Raw genomic sequence first — 25394 nt, 5'->3', positions numbered from 1 at the left:
TTTTGGCTTTCGTGCTTCTTTTTCGGACACAGCAGCTCTGTTTTTCCTCTGCTCCCTGCAGGTGCAGCCCCAAGGCTGAGGCGCGCACGAGAAAGATGGGCTTCAGGGGAGGTCGGGGTTGAAGGGGAGCAGAGCTCCCCACTCTCCCTGGAAACCCGTGCCCTTCAGGGAGGGGTCCGCCCTGCACTTGCCCGACTCAACAATGGCATTTGTATCGGCCCCGCTCGAGCGTTGGGGAGGAGAGACCGGGCATGGAAAGCACCGGAACAGTGGTAGATTTCATAGACCGAGAAACACGTGTTCTCCTTTCCCACCACCCGTTCCTAGGGGAGCCTGAGCCCTAGTGTCCCACAAGCCCTGGTTGAAAATGTGCCCCTCCGGGGCCCCACGTGGGCCCCTGGCTGGCAGCCAAGTGTCCACCAGGGGGCACTGAGGAGCCAGGCAGGTCTGCAGAAGCCCCAGGCACTTCCTGGTGTGCCCAGGCTGATCCCCTGTGTCCTGAGAGCACCCCACCCAACACACACATACAGGCATTGCCCCCTTTCCAGTGGAGCTTCCCGTCAGCACGAGGAGGGGCAGGGTGGGAGCAGCAGTGGTTGGTAAAGTAAACGCTCCTCTGAGGTTTAATGGCATCTTTGTGCCACCAACCCAGGGGGCTTTGGAGGCCAGGGTAGGCATTTTCTGTCTCCGGGACACTCCAGGCGTCATGAGAGGTCCCCCCCCCTGCTATAGCCTGTCCCTCAGGCCCCAGCGATCCCCGCTGAAGCCAGCAGCCCACAAGGCCCAATCCCTCCCCGCACCCCACAGCTCCTCCTGCCAGACCTGCCGAGGAGCCCTCCTCCCTTCCCCGAGCCAGGAGACACTCACGGCTCAAGCAGGTAGATTAGCTGGTCTGAGAAAACTCCCCAATAGTTTGCGTCCAGCCCTGGCCCACTGCAAAGACAGGGATGGGGGGGAAAGGGGCGGGGAGGAGGGAGAGGGCAGCCTTGTCCCTGCGCCGCCCCCCCCCCCCCCGCAGGTGGGAGAGCCTGCCCCAGGAGTCCCTTCGCTGTTACCCCTTCCTCAAAACAAGGCAGCTGCTACCAAAATGCATTCAGAACAGCTCGAACTTTAATGGATTCTCAGCTGAAGACCGTTTTCTGAGGGGTTCAGGCTGGCAGTGTTGGCTATCGCTCTGGATACTGAGGGACAGGGTGAACAGGTAAGGAAGGGGTGCAGTACCTCCCAAAGAGGCAGGGGATCCTAACGCTGGTGAATGGTGAGTAACGGGCCGTTCCTGCTGGGGCAGGGCTGGCACGCTAGGCCTGGGGCTCCGGTACCATCCTCCACCATTTGAAGGCAAAGGGCACCCGGCGGATGTTGGCACAGGCACAGAAGTCCCCGACTTCAGTCAGGTAGCAGTCAAAGTCATCAATGAAGGTGCACTGGAAGCCCAGGGGCTCTAGCAACTGGCAGATCTTTTTTTCCAGGCAGCAGGTACCCTTGATCTGGGGCCCAAAAGGCTTGGGGATGCCCAGATTTTTGCCCATCACCATCATCTGCAGCTGTCAGACAGGATGGACAAGGCCTAGGTAGGGTGTCAGAGCCATGGAAGAAGGCCCCACCCCCAAACAGGGAAACGCAGCTGCCTCTGTGGTCAGGGCTAGACCTCCAGCAGCCCACACAGGGCACCTCGCTGTAGGCTCTGCCCCCTGCAGACATCACCAATCACCCTCCGCAAAATCCAACTCCCCTTTGCCTAATCCTCCTACGGGCCGTGTTTCGGCGAAACCGAAATCCTGGCTAGCCAAGGCCTGCCTCTGCAGACCTCCCCGGTTCCTTCCTCTGTTGTGTTTCTCTTACACCGGAAGTGAGGTCTCCTTCACACCGTAGTCTTGGTGCCTCTCCTGGAATGCCCTCCCCGACCAGCTCTGGCGGTTGACTTCTGTCCACTTCTCGTTTCCTCAATCGCAGCCTCTTTTCCCCAAAGGCACTCCCCCCCCGCCCCCCTTCACCCCTGCCTGCTCCCAGGAGCCTGTGTCATGCCCAGAGGGCCACACTGGTGTTGTGAAATTAAAAGCTACCCGTGTGTGACTGATGAATGCAGGGCCCGTGTCCCTAAGACTTGGGGCGGGGGGGGGGGGAAACGACTCCCTTCTTCCAAGTTTGGGGATGAGCCCAGGGCCTGGCCTATAGTCACTGCTTAGCCAGTCACCCGGTCTGGGACCTGCTCACGTCAGGGGCGTTCCCTACCTGAGGAGGGAGAGAGGAGCTCCCACCTCCCTTCCTCTCAGGCACCACTGTCTGCCGTGTCCGTGCCTCTGGTCCAGCACCACGGACGTCAGGAGACCAGCCAGAGCGGGCGGAACGGACCCCCTCCCCAGTCCACCCCTGACGCTCCTCACCAGGTCAGGGAAGTACGGCCTCGCGTAGAACTTCCCCGTCTGCTGGTCGGAGGGGACGTTCGTCAGCTGCTCCAGGCAGAAGAGCTGTGGGATGTCGATGATGTCCCTCTCGGCCAGGCCCAGCTCCTTCTTCACGATGTCACGGTTCAGGTTAATGCACTTCTGCGGGTCGGCAGAGGGCAGTTCGTGGGAATTGAGGAGCCCGGGGTATTGGCCTGACTCTGCCGCCATCTTGTCTTCATCGCTCACCCTGTGCTGGGAGCCTTTCGTGGCCTGCCCGCCCTCTGATGACCGTGCACACGGTTCCCTTTCTGAGGGGCGGTGGGGCTCGGAGGAAAGGCCAGGATCCCACAGCTGGGCTGGGCTGGGCGGGACAGCCACCGGTCCTAATTCTGTAGCATGAAGGCCAAAGGGCCCACAGTCCTGGCCAGAGTGGAGGCTCCGGGCAAGGTCAGGCAAAGAGGAAGTCCTGCCTTGGCAGGAACCCTGCTTCTTCCTTAAGGGATGTGAGCAGTTGCGCTGCCCCCGTCCTTGGGGGCACTTCCTCTCTCTGACCAACTGTTTCCCAGGTCTAGGCATAGGGTTCGTGACCTCCACCCTCAGGGTAGGAGTCCCCAGGGCTGAGATGCGGTTCCCACCCTGCTGTACCAAGAGGCCTTCCCTGTTTAGCAAAGGTCGGCCCCCGTCGCATGGAGGCTCGGAATACCCCCCCACTAGGAGCCATGAGGAGCCAGTGGGCAACGCTGTTTGGGCTGATCCTGTGACCTTGGGCAAGCCCATGGCCCCCACCAGGCCTTTGCTTCCTCCCCCCCCCCCAGACAGTTGGATGATCTCTCCTGGGAAACTCTTCTCCCCACAGCCAGGGGTTCACACCTTGAGACCCGAGGTGCTGAGTGACCCAGAACAGCGCTCACGGGCCACTTGAAGCATGGAGATGGCCCTCAGTCCAAATCTCTTAAATTTGGAGCTAAGTTCTTAGGGGATTCGGGGATGGGGTCTCCTTCATTTTCTGGTCAGACACGGGGCAACTTGAGTGGCAGAGAGAACAGGCCTTGGAATCAAATCCAGTCCCCCAACTCATGGCTTAGGTTTGCACCTGGCCTCTTACGTCTCGCTCTCCTCAGTTGCTCGGTGATCTCCAGAATCATAGTGTCTTTCTTGATGCTTGGGCTATAGTAGCTGCTCAGTTAGGACCTGGTCTACCTCCCCCCGCTTTTTGGAGAGGGGCCTTCACACCCTTGGCCCGTACCTCCACATATTCGTTCTGCTTTCTCATGTTTTCATCAGCTAGAAGTTGATGGATGGTATTGGCCTCCCTCCCTGTAGGAAAAAGGAGCGGGTGGGCAGGCTGTAGGCCAGGGAGCGATGCCTTCAGGGACAGGCCGGCCTCCCGGGCCCAGCTAACTGGGTATATCGTTGCCCCGGTGACCATGACAGATGGCCCGGCCAGTCTCCGAAGACCAATCTAAGGCCACACGTCCCATCTGGGGACTGACATCAGGTCCATGAAAACCCAGGGAGGGCTTTCACTGCCACCAGCCCCTTGGGCCCTGGGGAGGCAGCCGGAGCAGGTGAGCAGGTGACTTGAGCCCCCACTCACCCACCCCTCACCCGAGAGCTCCATGCATCACTGGACCTGAACAACCCATGACCTTGACCAGATTATTTACTCTGCTCCCCCACGGCTTTGTCTTTAGGAAAGGGATGCCCAGTTCCAGTCCCCAGCTGAGGTGACACAAAGTCATTGCATGTGGTGTGTGATTCGTGGTTCACACTTCCTGGATGTCACCTTCTAGAAGTGCTTCTAGGACCGTGTGATTCCTGGGCCCCACCCCAAAGGTTGATTCACCAGATCTGGGCGGGGGAGGGCGGAGCTGAAATTCTGCATTTCTAGAACAAGTCCCCCCTCCCCCGTGACACTGAAGCTGCACTTAGGGTAGCAAAGGTCTAGAGAACCTCCCAGCAACCCCCTCTCTGGATTCCCTCAGCATTTAGAACAGAAATGCTGTGCACCAGTGACGTTATCTCTGTCTGTCCACTGAGGTTTTCCACAGGGGTGACCAGGGGACCCCTGAACTCCCAACGCCCAGGCACCTAGCTCCACATTCCCTGAGTGGATCCAGACAGGAGCGTTGGTAGCGCCTGGTTTTGCCTCCCCCCGCCGTCCCCCAGAGTCCTCTTTGCATATACTCCAGCCACCCCTCAGCCACCTTAGGGCTTCTGGCTGCCTGGTCTGCATGCCCCGAGACAGAACCAGATGTTCCGTGGTACAGGTTAGGCTTTTACGCTTTCCTGAGGCTCTTTCAAGCAGGAGGAACAGAGGAAAACCGGCCCTCTGGGAAGGACCCCTGGGAGAGAAGGAGCTGGCCTCTGCCCCAGTGCCAAGGGGCTCTCCTTACCGTTGGAGAGGAGCTGATCCCCTCTGACCTCCTCAAACAGAGTCACGTCTCCGTAGCCCTCTCTCTGTTTCTCCTCAAACAGCCTGTAGCAGGAGCTGGGGCTGGCCAGGAGCAGCCGGAAGCCCTGGAAAGAGAACCAGGGTCAGATGCGAGCTAGCTTCCTCCCCAGAAGCTTCCAAGGGGCTTTAAAAGGTGGGAGGCCCCCCTCTCCACCCCTACACCCCCACCAGACCTTTTCGCCCTCACTCTTGTCCTGTGTGGGGATAAAGCACATGAACTCGTCTATGTGGCCGACCATCAGCCAATCCGAGAAGAGCTCCACCGGGGCCTGGACTCGCTGGGCGTAGAGGAAGTCCCGGAGGGCCTTGCTCATGTCTCGGCCCTCCTTGCTGAGGGGAAGACGGAAGGCACGGCCCCTGAGCCAACATGGTGTGGTTTAGGCCACCACCTACTCCCCTTGGGCTAGAGCAGTTGCTCAGTTAGGACCTGGTCTACATCCCCCCCCACCCCACTTTTGGGGGAGGGGCCTTCACACCCTTGGCCCATACCTCTACATGGTCATTCTGCTTTCTCGGGTTCTCATCAGCCATCAGGCTCCCCTTCTGCTAACTGGCTGCTCTGACCCTTGGGCTCAAGTGACCGGTCCATAAACAATGGGCTAAGAATCTCTTACTCCGGCCCAACTCAGGACCGACGCCAGAGGATTCAAGCTCGAGAAATTCTGACCCCTGGGACACAAGTATCTCCTGGATGTCGATTAACGGCCACCAAGAAGTCCATACATCTTGTGGGAGGAAGCTCCTAGAGGTCACTAGGCCAACCAAATTCAGCATCCTTCTAATGTAAACCTTCAAAAGGATGAAGTGTGTCTGCTTTTTCTACCCAGGGTCTCCTAGGACAACCAAAGGCTCAAAAATCCTTTCTGGGCAGTGTTAAGAATGTCCCCGAGTCGTGTGGAAGCTCCAAGAGGCCACCACCTGGCCTCGTGCCTCACCTGGGGTAAAAGCAGCTGCCAATGAGGATCCTGCCTAGGGGGTATTCTTTCCCTCCCACCTTGACCGGTGGGGACACCATCAGGTTCCCAATGGAATCCATGCTGGCCACCCTGTGGTCCTGGGTGCACTGGATCACGTAACCGATCCCTGGGCTCTGGAAGGAGACCCAGTGGGGCAGGGGTGTGAGGAAGGACGGGCTTTAGGCCCCAGACTTTCGGGTAGATTCCCACCTCCCCGCCCCTTCCCCAGGAGGCCACTTGGGACCTCCCCCTCGCCACCCCATCGCTTCCAGGCAGCTGCCAGGTCGGACAGGTTGGACCGAGTTCAGATCAGCCAAACTGAGCCCCACACCAGTGAGTATTTCATGGGGAAATCTTCCAGCGTGAGGGCCCGAGGGGTGTCGAGGACAAAGGAGAGCGTCTTGTGGGGAGCCTGGGTGTAACAGAAGGCCATCTCGTCCTGGAGGAGACGGGAAAAGGAGTTGAGTTCTCCCTGCTCCCTCGGCCAGTTTTCCTGCCTGTGTTATTGGCCCGCCGGTCACAATGCTTCCCGCACCCAGGCCGCCTCTAAGAAGGGGCGCAACGGAAACCCCTTCCGCCCACTCCTGCTTGGCCCTCGACACCCAGCTCAGGCATCCCCTTCTCTGGGGCTGGCCCAGACCCGTTCTCCTACTCGTCACGTTTAAAGCCAGAGTCACCTCAGATCCCTCCTCCCACCTTCCGCACCCCTTCCAAGAACAAGCCTCGTTTCATGTCATGGGGGCGGGACGGGACGGGGCGGGGCGGGGGGGGGCGGAGCTCCTCTCTGGCACCGGTCAGGGGAAACCGCCACGTTCTCGCCCCCAAGTTACTGCAGTTGCCCTGCAGCCGGTTCTCTTTGGTTCTTGCCCCTTCCTAAGACCAGTTCTGTATTTCTCAGCCAGAAGGGACTTTTCAAAACCTAAATCAGAACACTTCACTCTCGAGGCCCTCCCATCTCATTGTGAACTTGTTTCTGCCCCTTAACCTTGGCTTTAAAAAAAGGTCCCTAATATAGGATCTGGCTCTTCCCCACCTCGGACCTTGTCGCTTTGATCCAGCCCCCACCCCCCACCCCCACCACCCCAGCCCTTCTGTTCTCCAAACCCTCCAAGTACATGTCCACGTTCGGACCTTCACATCAGCTGTGCCTCTGCCCAAAGAGCCCTGATGTCTAATCTAGCACCTACCCCCAATCTTTGTCTGGCCAGCTCAGTTTCCTGAATTTGAAGATTTTCCCGACTGTCTAGAGACTCCCTACGGCATCATCTTCACAAGACTTAGAGAGTCCTGTGTCCTTGCTAGAGCCGGGCACGATCTGGCCCATTCTGCTTTATCTCCAGCACTCAGATCGATGCCCGGCCTAGGGTCATCACTCGGCTGCTCGTGGGGAGCAGAGCGCCGGACCTCGGGGTCCTGCCAGGTCGGGCTGGACGCTGAAGCGGGGAGCCCTGCTCTAACCGCCAACATGTGAACGTGCCAGACCCGTTAGCACCTGGGTGTTCTGTGCGTTCTCGAATGGGAAGAGAGTGGGTTGCCCCGGGGGCGTGGGGGGGGGGGCGGGGTTTACCTGGAGCCACCTGCCCAGGCGATTGGGGTCCTCGTAGACAGATGCCACTTGGCTGTTACTCTTCTCGCTCAGCTCCATCATCGTGTTGACAAAACCTTCGACCTGCAGCTCTCTGCCACGGGAGAGAAGCCAGCCCTGGGGGAAGCCTTCAAGGCTCCGGTCACGGCCTCGCTGCCCCAGGGCCGGGGGTGGGGCACCTCTTTCTGGTCAGGAGAGAGGATGCCTCCGGCCACAAGGTGAGCAGAGCGGCCCTCCCGCGTCTCGCTTAGCAGCACTCGGCACATGGCGGAGTCGGGTCAGGAATTGCCAGCGTCGGTCCCTGCTCTGGTTCCCTAGGACCCTGCTTTGTCCCCGCCCCTGCAGTCACACCCCGCGCGTGCCTTCAACCCCTGCCCCAGGCTCTCTCACCTCAGTCTACCCAGAGGAGGCTGGATTTTTCTCCCAAGAAGCGAAGCAGCTCAGCGCCCCCTTGGGAGGGCCAACGAGGTGGTCACATTTGCATGGCGGGTGGGGGTGGGGGTGGGGGTGGGGGTGGGGGTGGGGGTGGGGGTAGACCCTGGGGTCTTAGCGCTGTCGTGCACAGCAGCAGGCTTACGGGACCATGAGATTCCTCGTTGGAGATACACAGTAATGTCTGAGGCACGCATTACGACCGCTCATTTTACAGACAGATCGTCAGGAGTTGAATGCCAGCAAGGTCATACTGTTGGAACTGGGCTAGAGTCTCAATTCTGACACTTCCCACGCCCAAGACCTGCTTTGTTCTTCCATGATCCCCAAGAACCGATTTCTTAGGTCAACACAGACAAGGCTGCAGGGAGCTCAGAAACCCGACGGGCGCCCCTGGCAAGGCCCGGAACAGTCTGCGGATGCGTGCTGGGGGAAGGAGGTGTAATCGCAGGCCGGCGGCTAAGCTGGATCACGCTGTGCCTGCATACCTCCTCCGCGGGAGAGTCCTAGGAGACCAGGCTTTCAGCAGATGCCGCTTATGTAGTGAACGTCAATCTCCAAAGACAAAGTAGAAGGATCTGGGGTCTGGGGTCTGGGGTCTGGGGATCTGTCGTCAGCAAAATCCCTTAAGCTCTTCCTTTTTTATTCTGAAAGGCATTCCTCTGGAGAGCCCTACTCCGTGGAAGCACCCCCACCCCCACAGAACGGCTATCTGCTATCCCCCGCCCTGGACGCAGAGGAGGTAGAGATCCCCCTCGCCATGAGGTACCACACGGGGGCACTTGTACCACCTCCAAGATCTCCGGCATCCGCCAGGTTTTGCCGCCTCCATTTCCGGCTCGCCCTCGCTGGGACCTCTGGTCCTCAGCTGCTGTCTGAGGTTCTTGACCTTTCTCCTCGGTTGGCTTGGAGTCTAGGATCGTCGTCATTAAACCCTCGCCCCTGTGCTTGGGGCTGACTCACGCAGCAGAACCCCACCCCCCACCCCCACCCCCAGTTAGCCCAGTTCCGTATTTTCTTCTCCCCTAGAACTCCAGTCACTGAAGACAGCTGGAGCAAAGCCCCTGGTGACAGCCTAACCTGGTCCTTAGCACTGGACGGCCACCCTAGGACATCCCCAGTCCCTTTGCTCTGTTCTCCCTCCTGGAGCTGTGGGCAAGCGGTCCTTGTACCAGACCTGTGGACACGTCCTGCCAGCTCGGTTCCTGGAGCTGCCTTTTCCCTCCTGGTAGATTCTTCTCTGCTGGATCATTCCAGCCGTATTGTTCTTGGTTTCCCACCTTAAAAAAAAATGGCCTTCCCTTGCCCCTCCCCGCCACCCCCCTTCTTGCTTTCCCCGTTCAGACCATTTCCTTTGGAGTTTTGCTAAGTCCAACCTTCCCGTCGTCCTTCAGTCCTTCCGCACCCACCGTTCAGGGTTTCTTGCTGCACAGCAGGTGCCCCGCATCTTGCCAAACCCGATGGCGTCTCCTCTCTTCCTCTTGGGGTTTCACCCGGTATCCCCGCCTCCCTTAACGCCTGGGTCTCCACCCTCCGGGTTTTTAATCGAGCTTCTCTTCCTTCGCGGTTGCCTTTGCTAGATTCTTGTCCAGAGCAAAGTGTTCGATCCCTCCAGAGCTCACTGCTCGGCCAGCTCTCCGGCGCGCACTTGCTCCTCAGCTGGGCGTGGCCAGGCCCGTGGCCTTGAACATCCTCCACCTGCCAGGCCCGCCCGGACTGGTCTCGAGCTTCCAAGACGGTCCCTTGAGCTCCGGAAGCTTAGAAACCCAACAGGTGCCTCCAGGTTCAAGTCACCAGAACCAAAGCACCCATTCCACCCCATGTCACAGAAAGGACACCACCATTCGCCTTACTGCAGACCCCAAACTCAGGGCACAGTCTCCTTTCTCTGTAGCCTGTGCATCAGCTAACCTGGTCGGGGCAGGGGTGGGGTGGGGTGGGGTGGGGTGGGGTGGGGCGGGGCGGGGCGGGGGGCGGGGAAGTCTACCTTCAGTACACCCCTGAGTCAACTGCTGGGCTCCCACCCGCTGGCCTGAGCCACTGCTGTGTCCTATGTCCGGCCTGTGCCATTGTAGTGGCTGTACTCGTCCCTGCCTTCTGCTGGGACCCCTGGTTTTCCATATGGCCGGAGCGATTGCACACACAGGACCGCTGATGGTTTCCCATCCGTTTTACCAGCCCGGGTCCTTGGCCCCCTTCTCCCTGTCCTGGCTTCCCCGTGGTCAGGCGCGGCCCTCTGCAGGCCAATGAGCACACGAGAAGCGGGTCAGGAGGCTTCCAGGCCTCAGCAGCGACAAGTGACAGCTTTGCCTGGGCTTTGTCTCTTCTGCTCTCCTAGAGGATGGAGCTCGGAAGGGCCCGGCAGGCGGGGGAAGGTGTCACCGCAAGACTGAACAGAGCTGGGGCCCCTGAGAAACCGTGAGAACGATGTTGCCCTCCTACCCGTGGGCATCCGGGCGGGAGAAAGTGGACTTTAAACCACCGCATTTGGGGTCTGTCACAGCCCAGGAGGCCCTGCTGCCGTGGCCGGGTCCTCTCCTACCTGCTCTCTCCCGGCCCTCCAGGTCCCCTGGCTGTCCCCGGAGCACACGCCTGTCCTTACCTCTCTACGTCCTTCACCCTGCTTGCCAACCCAGGAAGCCACCTGAAGTCGTGCCGCTGTCTCCCCAGGACGGGGGAGGGACTGTCACATCCACTACTCCGTCCCTAGCATCATGCACATTTAAACGGGACTTTTGGGGGGGGGGGTCCTGGGGATAGGACTGGGCAGTTCAGGCAGAAGGATCTCACTTGCCCGGGGAGAAGTCTCTAGTCCTTTTTACCCCCGTCACCACGCAGACACAGAAAAGAGTACCACTCACGGAAAGGACAGGACACAGGCACCCAAGGGCCTCTTACCTGCACAGGTAGACCTCGAGAGGCATCTGCGTGCTGGGAATGAAGACGCAAGGGGCCACCCGGAATACCACGGTGTCTTTGTATACCAGGGTCTCTGGAATGGACTGAAACATCAGACACGGTCCCGTCAGCGACCCTGTGCGGAATCCACCCTCCCCCAGCACCCCTGCAGGCCGCCAGCCACCCAGCTCCACCCGCCTCCGGCCCTCACCCGTCCCCCGCGGCCTTCTCCCAAAGGCGGCAGGAAACCTGCGCTCTCCCTTGCCGAGCCTGGCCTTCCCCTGCCCCTGCCCACCTTCAGGGAGGTCCACCTTCCCCCATAGTCCCCGGTGCGGGGGCTGCTGGTCTACTCGGGGGACGTACCGGGTCTGGAGATTCCTGCACCAGGGAGACCGAGTAGGAGATCAGGCCCGAGAAGTCGGCAGACGGGAATTCCACAGCTTCGACGTAGAAGGTTTCCTTCAGGTGGTTCTCGAGGGGGGCAAAGGCGTACGTGTGCTGGCCAGGCCCCAGCAGCACCTCAAAGGTGCTCGAGCTGTCTTCTGAGGAGGAGAGAAGGGACAGGCCAGCTGCTGACGTAGCCTAGTGCCGGTCTCCACATCCGACGGTCGGGGTACCGGCTCGTTCCTCTGGTCAGAGGGACAAGGCGCTCCCAGCCCCAGGAGAATGGGAGCCGAGCCGGCTTTTCTGTGCCCGCAGTTGTGGCGACCGTGCAGGAGGTCACAAACGAGCATTTGTTTGCGAACGAGGGCCCCCCAGACGCTGCTCTCAAAGCCCTGTCACACCTCGAGGGCTGGGGCTCAGAGGAGGACGGCTGTCTTCAAGGCGCTCGGTCCAGGGTAAAGGCTCACGGGAGGTGGTTCTCCCCTTTGACCCCCTTCGGGGAAGAGATCCTAAAAAGCCTTAAAGGGGCAAAGGTGAGCCTGGCAGCCTCGTCTGCAAAGTCGGACGCTGCTTAAGTAAGCGCTAGGAAGGCGTCCGTGAGAACGGCCTGTTGGCTGGGCTCCAAGGGTTTCCTGAGAAGCCAAGGAAAGTTCCCATCAGCTGTGTGGAGCCCACCTCCTTCCGGCTTCTCAGGTTGTGAAATAAAAAGCCACGCACGGAAGAGAGAGAGAGAGAGAGAGAGAGAGAGAGAGAGAGAGAGAGAGAGAGAAAGTTGACCATACCCTGTGGTTGTCTCTGGTTAATCCGATCCCCGATCTGTTCGTTCTCCGTTTCCAGAGGTCCCCCTCCCTGACCGGAGGCCGCCAGGCTTCCCTACCCGACTTCCTCGCCACTATTCTCCTACTTCTGACCCCCTTCCCCCCTGTGACCGCCCGGCCCTGACGGCAGCTGCTCCTCCGCAGAGCCTCTCGACAGACCCCAGGCCCAGGGAATCCCACTGTAGGTTTACTGTGGCCACCGAGGCCCTGAACGACCCGGGCACCGCATCCTGTGCAGACCTCACGCACGGCAGGTGCCGGCTGCCTTGGCCTCCGGTTCCAACGTGCCAGCAGAGGGCCGCTGCGGCCACTGCCATCCCCCGGGGGCACAGGCACGGCTCCGGCTCACTGGCCTCTCGCTCTGGGTCACGGCACTGCCGTGGCCTGCGTAGGGGCCGTGCTCCTCCAGACGCGGCCCAGCTACTCGTAGGTCTGCAAGAAAACCTTACGGGCACTGACCGCAGCTGCCGGCCCCGGGTGCTCCGGCTTCTCCTGCCACCGGCCACTTACGGGCTGTGCCGGCCGGACAGCTCCGGCTGGGAATGCTCCCGGGGCCCCCTGCCTCTCTGGTCCAACCGAAGGCTCCTTCGCTGCCCCGGAGCCAGGCCTGGAGGTGGCCAGCCTAGACAGGGCGGGAGGGACCCCCGAAGCTGCCCAGCACAGCCCTTTTGACTGGATGCAGAGGTTCACAGCTGGTGCGCTCGAGCCCCACGGGGTTCCCAACCGCACACACCGGATTGTTCCGGCCACCACGTGCCACCCGACAGCCGCCTCTGCGGGCCCGGCACCTCCCGCTGCACCAGGGCCCTGGGCTCCCCATGGCCGCTGCAGCCAAAGGGGACTCCCCACGGAGTGCTGGAGCGAGAGGGTCCATCCTGGGTGCCCGTGGACGCCCACGCACCCTCCTACCCTTTGAGGCAGGTGCTGTGACCGCCACCCTCGTGAGCCGGGTGAGGAGGGAGGAAAAGGTGCCTCACGACCCAGACAGGTGCCTTCCTGCCCTGTTCGCACTCCGTTCTCCACTCCACTACCCTTGACCTCAAGCCATCCCCCCGCCCCCAGCCCCTGCTCGGCCTCTGGCTGTCGACCCCTAGCAGGCTTTGAGAGCAGGGAGCGAACGCGTCCTTCCAGAGCGAGAGCCCCAGCACGCAGAGTCAATGCCGATCTGAGCTGTGCTTGTTCTCCTACCTTCCGTGTACCACGGGGTCTGTTCTTCGAACCTTCCAGCCCATTTCTTCATCCCGCAAGAATCCTCGTCCCGTGGAAGGACACGCTCGCAGATGAGGCCACCGGCTCCTTCCGTTCTGCGCCTGACTGCCCCCCTCAGCCTCCTCCGTGGACTATTTCAAGCACAGACTCGTCGCAAGGCTCTGTGCCGCCCCAGATGCCAATCTCCACGCTCACGGCCCGGACGTCACCTCCGCACAGCTTGTTGGCACCTTCCTGTCTTTTTAGCTCACCGAGACCCCAACCTCTGCAATCTTTCAACCCGGCCCCCACCCTGCCTACTGCCGATTCCTCTTTTCATCCCCCCCCACACACATTCCGGGAACCATGGCTAAACCCACTCCCTTGCACACGCCATCCACTCCCACACCAAGACCTCAACTCTGGTTAAGCCAGATCCATCAAGCTCTCTTGGGGGCGCCCGGGTGAGTCAGTCGGTTAAGCACCTGACTCTTGATTCCTGTGTCTCCCTCGCTCTCTGCCCCTCCCTCTGCTTGCACTCTTCTTGCGCTCAAAAATAAAGAGAAAAATAAAGCTCTCTTGCACCCACGCAGCCAGAGGAGCCACCATGCTGAAAAGACCCCCCCATTGGGAGAGGACCAAACCTGAGTCACCCTGGACACCACCCACTAGACACTGGTGTCCCCCTCCCGTCCAGGAGGGCTCCCGATTCTCATAGTCTCATCCTTAGATGTGCTCCCTCCCCTCCGCTGGGTCAGTGCTACCCGCACGGGTGTGCTGCGTTCTGCCGTCTTCAGACATCCCCCCACCCCAGCCTCCCAGTCACTACCTCCACAAGGTCCCCTTTATGGCGGAGTCCTCGGCCGTAGACCCACGGCCTGCCCACTTTGCCGTGGCTCCTGGCCCCACGGCTCTTAGCAGATCGCGAATGACGGTCGTTTTGAAAACAGATTTTTTTTGTACCATCGATTTGATCAGCGACACCATCAGCCATGGTGGATCATGGCCCCCACGCAAGGCTTCCTTCCCTCGGTTTCTAGAACTTCAGCTCTGGCTGTTGATTTTCTCCAGAAGTTCCTCCTCGGACTCCTTTGCTCTAGCTTATAGAGAGAGAGCCGTGGTTCTCCCACTGGAGCCTGCTGCAGAATCCCCTAAGGGTTCGTGAAAACGCCGCATGCTGGGTACCCCTGCCCGGTGGGTTTTAAACGCATTTTTAAAAAACTGAGCTCCGCTCCCAGGGTGGGGCTCAGACTTGAAACCCCGCAATCACGAGTCACACGCTCCACTGACTGAGCCAGCCTCGCGCCCGGTTCCCCCTGGATTCGTGAATGCTTTAAATACAAAACAAAACGCCTTCATCTCTCCCCCCGACATGGGGCTCCAACGCCTGACCACAAGATCGAGGGTCGTACGCTCTACCAACCTGGCCAGCCAGGCGTCCTTCGACAACCAAACGGAAACTTCAGTAAGACCCTGACAGCCTGACACAGAGGATGGAGTCCACGTTCAGTGGGCTACACGGATCACTGCCTCCGTCATCCACACGCGGCGGGCAGCCCCGGGCAGAGCGGTCCTCGTGGCCCAAACCAGGCTTACACCCACGGGTCTACAGCTCACTCCCAGCCCACGTGGGGAAGGACCGCGTACAACCGACGTGGGCGGCCTTTCCCGGCCAGTCCCACGCCACTTCCAAGTTCAGCTGCGGTCTACAGAAGAGACGGAGCAGAAGACCGAGCCAGGGCCCCCGCGCGCAGGGGAGGAAGCGGCCGAGACCTTGCTCTCCAGAGCCGGACGCCGAGGGATGGACGTGGTACGGAGAGCAGAGCCCTGCCCGGTCGCCCAGCCGAGCAACCCTAGGTCCCAGCAACCCTAGGTCCCAGCAGGCCTGCTGGGAGCGACGTGACCGCGGCTGCTCCCGGCACGATGGAAACATGGGCAAAGCCAGAGCTGGTGCCAGAACACTCACTTTGGGGCCGGTAGACTCTTGCCTTCTCTGCCTCTTCCTTGGAGGTGTGGAGAACCAGCCGGTATTTCTTTAAAGTGCAGCTGGGCCCTTGAACATTCAGGGTCATCTGGGACAGACTCTTGATCTCTGGGCAAAAGACAAGGTAAAAGGTGGAGGGGCCTCTGCAGGCCAGCGCTCCAGAGGTGGAGGGAGGCACGGTAAGGCCCACGGTTGGGGTTCGTGGATCGGAGCTCTGGGGACCTCGGGGCTCCCGCTCTGGCCCGGCCCTGCCGTAGGTCTCGGCTACTTGCTCCCCGCGTGGCCACAGGCAACCGGCCAGCCTTGGGGTCCGCTTTGAGTTAGGACAGCACTCACCCCACGCGGTTGGGGGGAGTGCACGGCCCCTGCAAACACCAAGAATAGGGCCTGGCACGGCCAGTCCCGTGTGGGTTCCCCTCCAGCCTTGCTGAGAACCAGGGCACCCCTTTATACCGCCAAGACCTAGAACGTTGGCCCCGACCTCAGGAGAGGACCAGATCCAAGACTGCTTTTGCCTAAGGCAGAAGGGATCCTGCCCCAGGTCACGAGAGAGTTTTTAGGGAGATGCTCGCATACCCCTCGTGTGTGTTCACTTAGACTCAACTACTTTGTGAAGCCAGCTGTATCATCCCCATTTTACAGATAGGGAGAATGAGACCAGGGAAGTTAACACGCTCAAGACTGTGGCCAGGAAATAGTTTGTTATCCAGTATCAAGGACCCACGGGGCCAGGTGGCTTCTTTCCTCCTCGCTATAAACTTCAAGCCTCTGACAAGTCGAGACTTTAGGCTCAGGGCATCTGGGTGGCTCAGTTAAGCATCCTGATGGGCTCAGGTCGCGATCTCCTGGTTCGTGAGTTCAAGCCCCGTGTCGGGCTCTACGTGGCTATCTCAGGGCCTGGAGCCTGTTACAGATTCTGTGTCTCCCTCTCTCTCTCCGCCCCTTCCCTGCTTGTGCCCTCGCTCTCAAGAATAAACATTAAAAGAGAGACAGACAGACAGACACGGTTTAGGCTCAGAGGGGGACCTCAACCTAGAATCTGCGTTTGCTGAGGGCTGTGGCAATGAAACCCCAGGGAAAGCTCGGTGCCACGAAGCAAAGGTGGCAGGGGTCCCAGGACAGCGAGAGGCCAGTTCTTACCCTCGGGAAAGAACACCCTCGTGGTCTTCTTGTCCATGCTCTGGCCCTTGTCGGTAGGGCTGCAGTTCACAAGCAGGATGGCGCCCCAGCCACTGGGTCCCCAGACCCAGTTTTTCTGCAAACGTAACAGGAATGCTGATTCAGGAGGAAGCCGGGTAAATCCTGCTTCCCAGACAGGCCCCCACACATCAGGAGCAGAGCCAAGACTTTCTCCAGGGGGACAGGGACCTCTTTGCCAACGCAAGTGCTTAATAGGAGAGGGTGAGGTCAGGGGAGCGAGTCGAGAGGGAGGGAGGAAGCTGGATGTGGGTCACAGCTCCCTGCCTGGTCTCAGTGCTGGGGGAGCAGGGATACAGGCGAACGAGAGGAGACCCGTCCCGTGCGGAGGGGCCAGTCCCAGGTAACCACACAACCAGGCTAGGATGGGGGGCCAGCGTCCCCAGACGTTTTCATTTTGGGGGCAGAGCTAGAAATGGACGGGATCAGCTCTGACTGTATTGCAGGAACGGGACTTCAGAGGCGTTAGCAAATCCAGAGAGAGTCTGTGGGCCCACGCCCTTCCCCGGGCAGCCTCACCTTAGCCTGCTTGTCACTGGCCACCTCGACTTGCCCGCTGCGGTAGATGTCCACGTCTAGGGAGACCACTGAAACGAGAGGGAAATTCACCACCACCACCACCTAGACCTGCCGGGTGGAGCCTCGAGGCGGTAGGTGATCCCAGCGCTGCCCGAAGCTGGGGCCAGGGATCAGGGATGCCCCACCTCCCGGGCATGCTGCCAGCTTCGAAGAAGAAAGCTCCTCAGAGGCCGACCGCCTCCCGTGAGCAAGCCTGGAGAGGACCAGTATCTGGGCGTCTCCCCCAACCTCCCAGCAACCCCCAGAACGATTCCACCGTGGTCCTGATGAGATCTCGCACCACTTGGCCTCTACCCAGGTGACGCCTACCTAGGGGGCCCGCTCTCCAGCCTTCTGGAAAGCTCTTGGCACTCTCAGACTTAGGAAAGGCTCCATACGTGGCAATTCCAAGCCTCTCAGAACTTCAAGATCCAGGCTCTGCCCAAAGATCAGCACCGAGGCTCCTCGTACAGTTTCTACGTTCTCCACCTTGTACCCCTCCCGCCACCCACTGGCCACCGTGTGCCTTTACCCTGGCTGTTTTTATTCACAGCTCCCATCTGATGTGCTAGGTCCCGACCGGAACGTCAGGGCCATGAAAACAGACCACGATGGCCGCATACACTTAGCGCCTGGTATGGATGCTCAGGGACCAGATACTATGAACCTCGTCATCTTCAGTCTTAGGGAAGAGCATGTGAGCGTGCGCATACACAACTCCCCCCCCCCCCCCCCCGGCAAGGGGTGAAAACGGAAGTAAAATGCACATCCTGCCCGATGGTAGAAATGCCATAGGAAACAGGGGAGCAGGTGGAGGGATAGGCTTTAGTTTTAGGTCATCAGAGGAGTCTCCCAAATTGAAACGTGAACAGAGGCCTGAAGGAGGCATAAAAGTGATCAGCGTCCATATTTAGGGAAAAGCAATTAGAAGAGGAGGTGCCAAGCGGCAAGGTCAAAAGTCAAGCGGCCAGGGTGCTCTGGGCACCCACAAAACCTGGGTGGGAGGGAGGCCAGCTCTGACCCGGGTACGCAGAAGCAACAGAAGGCTTTGATCCCCGGAGACCTTATCAGATGGCCTTCTGGAGACGCACTGCTCTGGGGGGATGGCAAGGATGAGGCAGGGAACCCACGCAGGGACCCAAGCAAGAGGGGGGTGGCTTGGACCAGCCAACAACGTCCAAGTGGCCTGTGGCCACATTCCAGCCAGCTTTGAGGAAACGGCAGCAAGGTACGGGGATTGACGTGGGCAGAGGGGAGAAGGAAGGGGGACATCCAGGGTTGGGGCCTGACCAGCTAGAAGCACGGACCACGGTCCACGGTGATGGGAAGACCGTCAGCAAGGGAGGCGCTGGAGGGAGAGAGAATGAGTTCAGTTTGGGTCCTCCTACTCCGCCACCTTCCCCGGAAGTAGAGCCAGTTCCATTTGGGATAGATTAAGTTGGAGACCTTGGTTAGACACTCAGGAAGGAACACTGGGTCAGCAGATACAGGGGTCAAGTTGGCGGGAGATGCCTGGCCGGAAGAGTTTGGGGGGGGATCCTCACTGCAGAGCCACGTGACCTGCCGCCTGAGCCTGAGGCACTCCCACCAGGCTGGGGTGGGCGGCTGGGTGATAAAAGATCCAGCAAAAAGGACCCGAGAAGGAACAGCTGGCTGGGTAGGAAGGAAACAGAGTGCAGGGTCCCTGAAAAGGTTTCAAGTAGAAAGTGTCAAAGAGTAACCGGTTGTATTAAGGCTGCTGTCAGGTCAAGGCAGGGGAAGACAGAGCAGACTACTGGGCTTAGTGAAGCAGAGGTCGTTCAGGTCCTTCCTAAGGGCAGTGGGGGGTCGGACTTGACAAAGACAGACAGAGAGGGGGTGCAGAGTTAGGGGAGTGGAGCTCGAAGAGGACACAGAATCAGATCTCAGAGAGCACAGGTTAGTTACATCTTGTTCCTTAAGGAGAATAGGCATACAGCCTGCTCCCATTAAATGAATGGATGGGATGGCAGGGCGCCTGGGTGGCTCAGTCGGTTAAGCATCCGACTTCAGCTCAGGTCACGACCTTGAGGTTCATGAGTTCGAACCCCACGTTGGGCTCTGTGCCGACAGCTCAGAGCCTGGAGCCTGCTTCGGATTCTGGGTCTCCCTCTTTCTTTGCCCCTCCCCTGCTGGTGCTCAGTCTCTCCCTCTCTCTCAAAAATAGATATTTAAAAAAAAAAAAGGGGGGGGGTAGGATAGCTTGTTCTGGAATGATCCAGAAGAGTGGAGAAAGGGGAGTGGCTTCCTATGGCAGCAAGTTGCTGAAGGAAGGTTCTGAATGAGAGGGGGAAGGATCGAATGGGAGCATTAACCAATCACCAGACCTACCAACAGTGGTACCCGGGGAGGCGGGAGGCAGGCGCCGGCCACGAGTAGGTATGAAAAACGAGGAAGCCCAGGGAAACCCCCAGGTCTGCTCTCCGAGAACGAGGCCAGCAGTGACTGAGCTCCGAGGGACCGTGTGAACAGGCATGTCGAGTGAACCCCTCCAGGACCCACGGGAGACACCTTGTTGCCGGGAGAGCCCCTCTGCTCCCTGTCTGGGGTGGGAACATACTCACCAATGCCAGTGAGGCAGAGCACGGCCGTGGCCACTGGGACTTCCTCATCAGGCAGATAGTAGGAGACCAGAACCTGTGGAGACAGCAGCCAGAACCCACGGGAGGGGAGGGGACAGGAACAGGACTTCGGCTAAGTACCCAAGTCCAGCCACTCGACTTTGGTCTCCTCTTACAGCTTCTGACATCTGGGAGCTGGGGCAGGGTCACAGTCCCGTCTAAAACCTGCCACGACCCCACCAGGCACTTCCACACGGTGGCCCCACCACACCCCACGCAGGTGGGCTCTACCCCAAGGTCAGAGAGACCAAGGCACTCGGCCCTACAGTGCTCAACTAGGAAGCGGCAGCACAAGGTTGAAGTTCCAGGCCGCCTGGCTCCAGAGGTCAAGCATCCCCCAACCGTCAAACTACTCAAAAGGAAGCAGGACACCCAGAGTGGGGACTGGAATCGGAACTCGGTCTTTCCCACGTCCTGCACCAGACTGTTTCCGGGGGGGCCTTTCTACTTTAGACAAAGACCTGCCCTTTGGCCACCGGTGGCCTGGACCACAGAGCTTCGTGACAAACCAGAGAACGAACCAGTAGCTGGGGCCATGCTTTCGTGCCTGTGACCCGTCACCTGTTCCCAAATGGAAATTCAGGTCCTCCGAGGTCAGCATCTCCCCAGCGGGCCACTGCTGATGGTTCTGGAGGCTGAGCCCCGGGCAGAGAACGCTGCTCAGGTCCTCCGGGCTCAGCCAGGATAGATCGCAGCCCTGGATGTCATCTGTGAGCCACGCTGTGCTCAAGCATGCCACCCGCTTCCTAGGGAGTCGCCAGCCCTGGGCACAGAGCACGGAAGAAGGTGTGTACCACCCTCCCGTCACCTGTCAATTACCAGCGGACCACTCCAGCAGGTTCTGCTGGCCGAGCGCCCTAGTCCTGAGCATGTCTCACCTGTGTTCTCACCCTCACCTCACATTGGAGTCACCTGGAGGGAACTGTGACCCACAGAAGCCAGGGGCTCGCCCCCAGAGGCTGACTTAATTGGCAGGGGGTGTGGTCTGGATGGTGTTTCCAATCACCCTGCAGTGCCATCAGCTGCCGTCCCAGACCCACGGCCAGTGCCAAATCCGTGAGGAGCCTGCCCTACAAGGAAATGATCCCCCCCACCCCCCCCCACCCCGCCGACACCACCGGGGCATTAGGGAGACAGCATGCCCAGGAGAAAGAGCACGGTCTTGGGCTCACATTTGAGATCTGCCCCACTCGGGTTCTGTCATTTAGGTCGAGAGCAGTCCTTCTGCTCCACACGAGAGTTTCCTCGTGTGGAAGAGGAGGGGCAGGCCGACCTCTCGAAACGTGACTCAAGATACCCATTACACATCATGCACTTAACACACATTAGCTCTTACGTCCCACTAAGATCTGCACACCCAGAAGAGCAGCCTTAGCCAGAAAGCCCATCTGAGTTTTGCTGCTAGAACCTTTGAGCCGGACTTTGAAAGCAGCTAGCCGGGAAGCTAGCCGGGTGTCTGGTCAGGAGCACACAGGGTCAAGACAGACGTGCTTGAGCTTGAATCCCGGTTCTGCGGGTCACCGGCTTGGGCAGGGTGCTTCCTCACCCAGTGAGTCTGTTTGCCTGTCTGTATAATGGGGTCACCGAGGGCCCACCTCGCAGGTTTGGCACAGGCATCGAAGGTCATGCCGAACACCTGCACTGCGTTTGTCACGGACTCCGGGCCCAGGAAACACCAGCTTTCAGGAGGGAGACCCCCCAGGGCGGGGGCTGTGTCAGCTCCCTCCCCTGGGAGATGAGATTCCCCTCCCCCACCTCCCGCCCCCAGACTTACCTTGTCACCATCGGGGGCAGAGCTGGGGGAGATCATATTCACCAGGACATCCATGGGATCAGACAGAGGCCACCGGGTGGTGGCCGTCTCCTCCTTGGTCATTAACGGGGACGTGTTGTGGATGTCAACCAAGACCCCCGGAGAGCCACTGATGGTAAATGACTTGCATTTCTCCGGGGCGCACCTGCTGGGCCCGACCAGGAGACAGACTCTAGGGCATAAGAACCTCAGGGGACAGCCCCTCACCCTCTCTCTCCTTAGGGCACTTTTGTGGTCCTCACACAACTTCAGCCCCACTCCCACCGCCCCCCACTGCAAGGAGCCCTGTTCTCCCTCCCACGGAGGCTCTAGCCTGGATCGCACCCTCCCACCGAGCCTCCAGAAGTTACCAAAGCTGCATCTTATTTATAAACCCATGGAGGGAGGAGCGGCTTAAGCTGGAAGGGATCCCTACAGGGGAAGAAACATGACCTAGTCCTGGGGATGGGGGGGGGGAGGCCACCCCTAACTAAGTCACCCCCCCCAACTAAGGCTCCAGTTTACAGGAGCCCCCCTCACTCAATCCTTATGGCCTCCTGGAGAGCCAGCCCCACCCCTATTTCACAGGCAAGAGGACAGAAGAGGCAAGGCACTTGTTTCGCTAAGGTCCCACAGCCCACACGGGGCAGACGCAGGAATGGGGTCAGAACCCCGCAGCGTCAGGACTGGGGGGCCCTTCGACACCCACACCTGGCTCCCTGAGATGAGGCAGGACCCGAAGACGCAGGGAAGGGAGGTGACCCCCAACCCCCATGCAGCCTAGGGCCAACCCCAGTGCGGGGCAGGGAGGTGGGGGGGGTGGCGGGGGACAGGCACCAGCCTCCCTGCTCAGACCCGCCCCCGGAGCCAGCTCCTCACCCACTGAGATCCAAGCAGATGTCCACACCCAGCACGCAGAGGGCATGGACAGGGCCGTCCAGGGACAGGTGGACGAGGCTCTGGAAGGACATGCCTAAGGCCTCCAAGGTGGCCGCCCGTTCGACAACCCTCCCTCAGCACAGCGGCCTCAGATAACCCCGGGGTCTCCCCCCACCCCTGCCCTCCCCTCTTAAGGGCTCAGGGCCTCTCCGGCCCCCCCCCCCCCTGCCTTGTTAAGGCTTCAGCAGCTGCCCAGGTGTGACTGATTTGCTCCACTGAGACCTGCCGATGGGGGGTGGGGGTGGGGTGGGGTCTGAGCCCCGTCGTCACTAATCCATCAGGCAGCCAGTTCCCACAGATCCAGGGCACCTGCGGCTGGCTGCTCAGGTCTCTGGCCTTCAGCTGGGAGCAAGGGGGGCGCTGGGAGGCTGGCGTGGGGTGTGTGGGGGGGTGGGCAGGATGGCAGCGCGTGGCGACATCGCCCGGCTCTGGGGCCTCTCGGGCGTGTGTCTGTCCTGGCAAACGAGGAGCAGAGCCCGGCCAAGCGCTGGACCAGCGTTTCCCAGGCCACACGCTGGTTGCAAAAATGATCGGGAGGCTCGTTAACGCTCTAGATGCCTGGGCCCGGCAGGTCTGGGGTGCGGCCCATCCCCAGGTGGTGAGGGGGCGGGGGGGGGGGGGCAGCGCTCCTTGTCCACAGAGGTGTCAGCCGCTCCCGGAGGGAACACAGCGAGGGCCCGGATGGCACGCGCAAATGGAGGGGCCCCTGCAGAGCCCAGGTCGCCAGCCGCTCTCCGTCTTCCCTGAGCTCACTGGGCAAAGAGCTCCTCCCCCGGCCCAAGAGACTCACCAGCTGACTTGAAAGCTGTGTGTTCGTTCCACAGTTGACGTTTCATGTTACGGGTTATTCTTTTTTTTTTTTTAATTTTTTTTTTTTAACATTTATTTTTGAGACAGAGAGACAGAGCATGAACAGGGGAGGGTCAGAGAGAGGGAGACACAGAATCTGAAACAGGCTCCGGGCTCTGAGCTGTCAGCACAGAGCCCGACGCGGGGCTTGAACTCACGGACCGCGAGATCGTGACCTGAGCCGAAGTCGGCCGCTTAACCGACTGAGCCGCTCAGGTGCCCCTGTTACGGGTTATTCTTGAACAGCTACCTCGTTCACATGGGCCCGACTTCAAAGAGTCTTGCAACAGAGGGCGCCTCCTGCACGGGACGAAGCACACACGTGTCCGTATCCTCCCCCTCCCTCTTATTTTTATGTAAACGGCAGTGGGTGCTCCGCAGGGTCCGTATCCCGCTGTTTGCACTGGATGATGTAACTCGGAGGGAAGCGCTTTCTAGCAGCACGTGAAAAGCACCCTTACCCTTGCTCGTGGCTCCGTAGTACTCCGAGCAGGGCCACACCGTTCTCTGCAGACGTATTTGGGTTCGGGCTTTTGCCCTGACGCACAACGCTGTGATGCGTGACCCGTGTGTCACAGCCCAGGGGGCGCAGGCTGGGTGCTGAGTGGAGACTGCTCGGTCAGCCAGGCTTGTTAGATTCAGGACTGAGAAGGAGAAACCTCCCTCTTTGGAAGCCGGAAGCATGCCGCGTAGCTATCAGGGGTGGCTTTGTTTAGGGGGCTCTCGGAGGCAGCGGGTTGGCCAGGAAGACCCCCCCCCCAAGGCCCTTCTGGTTGGGCTGAAAGCGGCAAAATACAGCCCATGTATGCACTCACCCGCACCCACCCACCTCCCCGCCCGTCTGCTCACACACACGCTGGCCGGGAGGGGGGCTGGAGGGAGGGGATGGTCGGACGAGGGAGGGGTCGCTGAGGGCTGGGCTCTGGGCTCTGGAGCCAGACAGCCTGGGAGCTCTGCCCTCCTCGCTGCCCTGGGGTAGCCCAGCCTTGTGCGGGGGTTCTGAGCACCGTGAGGACGAGCGCTCCCGGCCTGGAGGGTGGAGACCCCTCTGGGCATGGAAGGGACTCGGAGAGATCTAGAGTGGACCCTGCTTCCTCTCCAGGGGCTCCCTGTTCACCACTGAATCTCCAGCACCCGCAGAAGCGTCCTGGACATAGTAGGTGCTCAATAAATTCTTGCGATGTGCACGACTGCATGACCCCTGCGGCCCTCGAGAAGATAACTGAGTGGGCTTCTGACCAAACCGAGCCTAGTTTACCTGGACTCCCACGGCTCCCTACACGTTTGCTCGGTGTAGACGGTCCCCCTCGGCTTCTCAGTGAGGCTGCCTCATCACTCAGGTATCCGGGTCCCATGGTCACTTTAGGTCACTGTGACGGATGCCATGATACCACGTGACCCCTTCAGGATGCAGGCGCTCATTCCCCCGGCTGCTCACAGCAGCCCCCACCCCTGAAATCGTCCACGCCAGGTCCCAAGGCCGTGTCCCCTCTTTGGGGGGAGCTTCCTCCAATGGGAGGGGGGACAAAGGGCAGGCTGCTTGTCTTAATTCAGGACAACCCCGAGGGCCTATCCCAGCCCCAGAGCATCTCGTGTTTTACCCCGAATCTCTGTGGCCACCACATCCCTGTGCATTGGCTCCTGCTGCCCCCACCCCCTCCCTCCCCTGTCCCCTGTGGTTCCTGAGGGCACCCCCTCCCGGTCCCCATCTGCCACCTGCGGGCACATCTCCCTCTCCGAATCCGTGTCCGGAAACCAGACGTAAAACAGGCCCCGGACAATTTCAACGCAGAAGTTCAAAAGCCGAACCCCACACAAAAGGAAACGCTCCGCCGTGGTTTTACAAGATGAAATCTGCCCCCACAAAGAAGAAATGATAATCACGTGGCGTGATGGAGGCCTTGGCTAACACCGCGGTGGTGATCGTTCTGCTGTGCATATCAAATCAACACGTTGTACACCTTAGCCTTACACAAAGTTACGTGTCCGTTAGCTCTCAATTTTTCCAAAGTCTTGTCCCTTTCCCGTCAGGGTTTAAGGCAGGCGCAGAGCTACAAGCTGTGGGAAAGGGATGCCCCGCTTCTCTCCGCCTCCTCCACCTGCCGCATCCGGAAACAGCGGTTCCTAACCTGCGGGAGGTTGACACGGCCCCCAAAAGATGTCGGGTCCTAATCCCCGGAGTCTGTGACCACGAGACTTTGGGATGGGGAGATTGTTCCTGGCTCTTCTGGGAGGACCCCAAATGCAATGACAAGTGTGTTTGTAAGAGAGAGGCAGGGGGAGATTCGACGCACGCAGAAAAGAAGGCAGGCTGACCACGGGCAGGGACCGGA

The 25394-nt window shown here is 60.0% G+C and overlaps 1 protein-coding gene across 1 annotated transcript; it reads right to left on the bottom strand.

Moving 5' to 3' along the window:
- Nucleotides 1–1049: 1049 nt before the first annotated feature.
- On the bottom strand, nt 1050–22276 carry PADI6 (peptidyl arginine deiminase 6). The gene is made up of 16 exons (XM_042951860.1): nt 22153–22276; nt 21256–21439; nt 19425–19497; nt 16804–16871; nt 16228–16342; nt 15070–15195; nt 11077–11255; nt 10714–10817; nt 7366–7477; nt 6130–6237; nt 5778–5932; nt 5016–5172; nt 4784–4907; nt 3634–3704; nt 2385–2546; nt 1050–1544 (listed from the first exon to the last, which is right to left on the bottom strand). The coding sequence occupies exons 1-16, from the start codon at nt 22242–22244 to the stop codon at nt 1299–1301; spliced, it is 2076 nt and encodes a 691-aa protein (XP_042807794.1). The 5' UTR covers nt 22245–22276; the 3' UTR covers nt 1050–1298.
- Between the last annotated feature and the right edge of the window lie 3118 nt (nt 22277–25394).

Source organism: Panthera leo, chromosome C1 (genome assembly GCF_018350215.1).
Source record: "Panthera leo isolate Ple1 chromosome C1, P.leo_Ple1_pat1.1, whole genome shotgun sequence".
In the NCBI taxonomy this organism is placed as follows: domain Eukaryota; kingdom Metazoa; phylum Chordata; class Mammalia; order Carnivora; family Felidae; genus Panthera; species Panthera leo.
Note: the sequence above shows the minus strand (reverse complement) of the source record. Positions and strands in the feature narration are given on the sequence as shown.